This window comes from Vollenhovia emeryi, unplaced genomic scaffold (genome assembly GCF_000949405.1).
Source record: "Vollenhovia emeryi isolate VEMERY1.0 unplaced genomic scaffold, V.emery_V1.0 DF939154.1, whole genome shotgun sequence".
NCBI lineage: Eukaryota > Metazoa > Arthropoda > Insecta > Hymenoptera > Formicidae > Vollenhovia > Vollenhovia emeryi.
Window position 1 is genome coordinate 1699596 of NW_011967212.1, and position 6000 is coordinate 1705595.

Consider the following 6000-nt stretch of genomic DNA (forward strand, 5'->3'; position numbering starts at 1 on the left):
GCCTCTTCTCGAAAAAACGATGCGCTTTAATTAAAATTAGCTCACGGGAAATATCACATTCGTTACTACATTTATGCGGAAAGACAAATAAAAATGGCGAGAACTGCGTTTACGTTTTAGTGCGCTTTGCGTTCGCAGAAAAAAAAACGTGATAAATGTCACGGCTCTAAAAAAAAAAATAATATCCGTATATCAATCTGAACGGTTCAATTTAGCCCGTATTCAACGCGCGAAAGGCTTTCATGAACGAGAGAGATTTTCACGAAATTCCTATAAATTTCTCTCAACCTTAGCAATATTGAGGTTCGACCCTGTTGTGTCACAGAGAACTTTTGTTGCCAAATATGACGGTTATTTTTCATATAAACCAGATCGTATCCATCGATACGTAAACGGCATCCATATGCACGGAGAGCTGACGTTTCACCCTATCGATATATCACCGATCCTGTCACGAGACCGCCATCTGTGTTTCAGCGACATCAGATTTGACCTGGCGTTTCAAATTAAAATAATTTCAATCACGAACGGAACGATAAAATTCAGCGATAAAAATTCAAAATGTTTTCATTGCGAGCAACGATAACGTATATGACTGTAATAGATGTTTCCCGTACCAAAATTGGAGTAAATTTATGAAGACGCGGAATATACATTTCGCGTATTTATATAAATTACGGATATCGTTTAGCTGCGAAGTAACGAGATTTGCAGAATCGAATTATGCTCGGCAAATATTTTCCATGCTCGTGGAGAATAGGATCGCGGAATAAACGTATCGGGAAAAGTTTCTGCTGAATCGCCATCGCCATAGCGAAAAATATCCGATAAAACTTTAAGCAATTAAGTCACAAAGCGCGATGGGGAAATTGCGGCGGAGCAGAGAGAAAATAAAAATATGTAAAATACTCGTGTTTCGTGCGAGGCGTCAATTGTATCCTTACTCGTGGAATAACGTACAGGTATACGTGCACATACATACGCGCGCGTACACGCAGGTACGTTTTAATAACCGTACGCCAATAGCGCTCCGTTTCTTCACCTCGCCTCTGTTTCGCGTGATCTCGGTGGGCTATTTTTCCCTTATGACAAGTTATCTTACAATTGACAACAACAAAATTTGGCCCTTATCTCGACTATCCTCGCGGTGTGCGTAACTACAAACGATTGTTAATAACGAACGTTCTTATGTACAGCTTTTCTACACGCGCGAAAACGTCCAAGGCCGTCGCCGGCGCGAGGAATCGGCGAGCCCCGAGAGCCCCCGTTCGTTGAGCTCGTGTCCTCTGTCGTCCTGGAAGACATGTAAAAAAGCACCGAGGAATCTACGCCCTACTTATGTCGGTTGTGTCTGAACGATTTCTCGCTTGGATCCGCTTGGAAAAGCCCGCGAAGGACTCGCGTATCCGCGCGACGACACTCACGCGGATCGATTCCTCGCGCGTGCCTAATTCCGTCCACGTACACTGGGAATCACCGATGCCTTCCCACATGAATTTGTGCACATATCAACATATTAATTATACATTTTGCATATACATACATGGAAAATGTATACGTGTTCTATCTGTGGCTAAATTCATGTGGGAAGGCATGAGTGATTACAAGTGTACGTCCTCTCACGTCCGAGAAAGCGAATAGACGAGAGGTCTCATGCACCCGCCGATTCTTCGCTGACGAACGGTCAGACGCCACACGTCTATGGGCACCGCGTCCTCTCGCGTGGCTTCTAAAGACCCGAACACACGAAAAATCTTAAGCAGTAAAATTTAAGACCTGGGCTGATGATAGAGAACGATTCATAAACGCTCAAGACCGTCTTAAGTTTTATGTCCACCATCCAAGAACTGTGTTCAAGTTCTAGTCCCAAGAAATGTATAGTCAATCAACTTGCAGCTATTCTATAAAAGCTGCAAGTTGATTGGCTACACAATTCTCGAAACTAGAACTTGGACCAAGGGCCTTAAGGTCGAAAAGAATACTCGACGTGATTGGCTAATTTCAATAGCCTTTCACGACTTCTCTGCCTTGCCTTACGACTAAGACAGTGTTAAAGCGATTTACTGATCGTTCTCTGCCATCGGTCTTCAGGGAAATGACTTGTCGAGAACGTAAACAGCCATTTTGAAACTTAAGCAATGCTGAAAATACCGATTGGTTGAAATTCTCAAGTTTTACTGCTCAAGTTTCTTCACGTGTTTCCAGCTTAACTCGTTCCTTCGTTGTTGACATTCGGTGTGCGACGTATCGTCGGAATAAACCTCGCAACAAAACTGCGCGAACTCTCGTCGAAGATCGTAATCGCGCTTCTGAAAAATTGCAGCTCGCCTCCACGCGGACCAGGCGCTCTTAATCGCTTCGCATTGTGACAACTGGCGAGCGAGATAAACGATGATTAATTACCGCGTTAGAATCGTCGAACTCGTTGTGAAATTTGCGTTTGTTCAACCCAATAAAAATTTCGCTATCAAGTTCAAGTGTTGAGCTTCAACGGTCAACTTGACTGAGCTTCGCGAATAATTCAGATTGTATTCTGCGTCTCTGATCGGAGCGAGCCCTTCTACTGAGGCAAAGTTCGCCGGAATTGAGGGCACCTAGTCTGCATCGATGCGAGTGTACATGTATACCAACGCGACGATTTCGAAGTCGCGCCGACAATACAATCGTCGATCGCGACTTCTCGCGAGCTCGTCGCAGCGTCACCCGCGACGTACACGTATGCAGGGACGCGTCTCTGGAGCATCGCGTTAAAATGCGTTAAAATTACATCTAAGTCAGCGTGCCGCTGATCCGAGACCTGTCGATCTTTTCCTCTCACCATCGTCTCGGAATTTCTCCCCTGAATCACCCGGGCGTCTCCGTAAAACGAAACGCATGGGCGACGCTGATTCCCGACTCGAGCGGCGTTGCCCGTCGTCGTGAAAAGTGTCCGCGCGGGGCGAGGACCTCGCGTCCGACGTGGCTGGAGCGAAACGAGATCGACGGACGAACGGTGCATTTCCGTCCGGAAGAATTCACCCCGTCTTAGGGAGGCGCCGTGACATTCTCGGGCACGGAAATGTCTCGGTTCAGGGAGTTGTACAGCTCCTCGTTCTCCTTCCGCACTGAAACGATAAGAATGCCGGTAAATCAAGTGATAAACTTATCTCCTCGGAGATATATGACGTAACACTAGCGTCAACGCGAGCGAGCGACGATCTATACGATTTATGTCGCCCTCTTCCCGCGTCGGGGTAGATCTCCCTCGACTTCGATGGCGAATTAGATCGCTTAATCGCTCGTGAATCAGAAGTGGCGCAAAACTTAAATTAGCCTTATCGAGCGTTGCTGCGAAACTACATTACAGAAGTTAAATCCACGAGCAAAGTAAATTCACCGGGAAGAAACGCCATTTGGCTGAAAACGACGGAGGAGGGTCGCAGTTAGTGACTTTGGATGGCGCTTGAGTTTCAATGATCGCGCTATTCTAGCGAAAAGGCTCGATCATTTGGAGTTAGTGTCCAGACTTGCAAATTTCATCATTTACGATTGCGCTCGGTCTGCTCTCTCAGGATGGATGCGGGACTCAGGTGGCTGCTTTGCGTCAAGGTGATCACCACCACCAGCACCGAGGCCGCCAGAAGGAAGATGAAGGTGCCGAGGACGATCATGGCGATCCGCCGATGACGCCTCGCTTGCTCGAGTTGCTGAGCGTCCTCCAGTGTCTTCGGCGTCTGCCTAACGTCCGTCTTCATTGGACGGACGGAATCCTTCCGAGGGAGAGTCGCGGTGCTTGCCCTTCGTGGCCTGCTTTTCCTGCTAACGCTGGCTCTTCTATCATCCCCTGAAGTTTCACGTCGTCGTCACGTATCAATGTTAAAGCGTTTTCCGTACGCCCACAGAAGTTGATCGATAGAAGCGATAATCCCTTTTGTGGACGCTTCGGAACAAAACGCGATGTGAGTCATATATCTATAATGTATTCGAGCTACGGCGTCACGCCAGGTTGAGAGAGTCAAGTGCTTTATCCGATTATATATCGATGTCCGAAAGGAGACGTGAAACGTCAACTGTGAGATATACACAGAAACAAATAAGTGTCAGATCAACTTTTACATACTCAAACTAACGCGTTTATTTCTTTTGTGTATACGCAACAATCTATAATCTTCTTGGAAGCATTTAATAATCTCCAAATACAATAGTACAAGAATATTCTTCAAGAGTACGCATAGTTATTTTGACAATACAATCATTGTAATAATTACAAGCTTCGATTTGAAAATGCGTTATTTTCTATCCAATATGGTTTTCTTTCCATTAAAGAAAATTATTCTTCAATAATAAGCATATATTTTTCTCGATTGAATTATACAAAATTGCTTCACTCAAGTTTTCTTCCTTTAACGCAATACAATCTCTTTTCAAGATTTTCGCGTTGAAACTAAACGTATTTTCAAAAGAAGAACATTCTTTTTCTCTATGTAAGCTCTACAACGGTAATATCCGAGTTTCCTCAAATTAATTAGATACATAGTTCATTATTTCTTCTTATTAAGTAGGCAAGGAATTTTCCCTCGGACGTCTTTTAATTATCCCCTACCTAGAGGAGTCGGTCTGCCGCAGCTGTTCGTCCTCGAGCGACTCGACTGCATGCTGGAGCGTCTGCTCGAACGCTGATCGACGTCTAAATTGCATCTCGAGCGTCTCGGGGTGCTCGTCTGAGAGCACAGATTAGGGGAGGGTGATCTATCGCCGGCGTCGAGGAGATAAAGGCCTGAACGATCGTCCAGCTGCAGGCCCAGACTGTCGAGAGCGGGTGGATACAGACTAGAGCGACGACTCATTCGCGCGCCATCCGGTTCGCCGGGCATCAACGCGTAAATATCCTTGTCACACTTGTAGAATCCCAACGACAGGTCCTGGCCGGTTGCCGCCGCGAAATCGTCCACGTAGAGAATTATCCTTTCGCACGACGCGCCGCTCAGCCGACGATTACGATCGTTCCGATTGTCAATGTCCATGGCGAGCAAATTTTAACGGCCTCGTGAAACTCAGAGCATTGTCTCTCATCGTCAAATCCTCGCCATCGATTGCTCCATGTCTATTTGACCGAGGGGCTTAGCTAAGGGATGAATTTTTCCGCGAGGGAATTGTAAGTCTGACACTTATAAAATGACCGATCCACAACCCGTCGTATTATCGATGATGCATATCGCGCCTTCGAGGGTCGCGTTATCCATCACCGCGTCCCCGTAGAATCGAACGCCCCGAGTAAGCGCCTGGTGTCGAGGAATAATTGTTTCTCAAAACAACGAACTGATCTCGCGCGGAAACTTTCGTCGCATCCTCGCCGTAGGGAGAGATTTTTATGGAGAGTAGGTGATAAATAACTAGAAAGCTATTTATATCGCGTCGTAAAGGGTGATTAAAGTGGATCGACCGCGCGGTTTTCACGGGTTTCCCATCTCCGCAGGATAGAACACTCTCCCTCTTGCGCGCACTTTCGCGTTTAATCGCCAACCGCGAGACGCCGCAAGCTTGAAGGGGGGGGGGGGGGGAAGGGGGCACATCGTCTTCCATGAACGTCAGCAGCGTGCGAATATTCTTGCAAGAATGCCGCATAAGTGCTTCCCGTGCACGAGACGTTTACAGAATGCCGCGCATAATTTGCCGGCGAATTGTTCGGCCTTATCTACGATCTTATCGGAGATCTAAAAGTACTCGACTGTCCGTACTCTCTAAAAGTCAATCCGTGCGTTATTACTGAAGACAGTTATAAGTATAGCAATGAATTATTCAGAGGAAGTCCCCTATTACGAGACAGACTTATAATGCGAGATAGGTTTTTAACGTCCAAATTCAATTACAAATCTTTTTTCGCACCGATTACACGATCTAACAACGAATTTTCCACTAAACGGATTTCACTTCAAGAGCAATAACTAACTTCATGGTGGAATCAATAGATAGTGTTTGTTAATTTAACAGAAATTCTGCTATCTCATATTAGGAACTTGT

The 6000-nt window shown here is 46.0% G+C and overlaps 1 protein-coding gene across 1 annotated transcript; it reads right to left on the reverse strand.

Moving 5' to 3' along the window:
- Nucleotides 1–914: 914 nt before the first annotated feature.
- Nucleotides 915–5003, reverse strand: LOC105565290. The gene is made up of 3 exons (XM_012018368.1): nt 4583–5003; nt 3527–3823; nt 915–3104 (listed from the first exon to the last, which is right to left on the reverse strand). The coding sequence occupies exons 1-3, from the start codon at nt 5001–5003 to the stop codon at nt 3025–3027; spliced, it is 798 nt and encodes a 265-aa protein (XP_011873758.1). The 3' UTR covers nt 915–3024.
- Nucleotides 5004–6000: the final 997 nt, after the last annotated feature.

Bases quoted from the DNA above. Each gene is read 5' to 3' on its own strand.
- LOC105565290 (XM_012018368.1), bottom strand. From the start codon at position 5,003: ATGGACATTGACAATCGGAACGATCGTAATCGTCGGCTGAGCGGCGCG. The intron at 3,824-4,582 runs GTAGGGGATAAT...GTGAAACTTCAG, and splicing joins CGGCAGACCGACTCCTCTAG to GGGATGATAGAAGAGCCAGC. The intron at 3,105-3,526 runs GTAAATGATGAA...TTATCGTTTCAG, and splicing joins AGAGCAGACCGAGCGCAATC to TGCGGAAGGAGAACGAGGAG.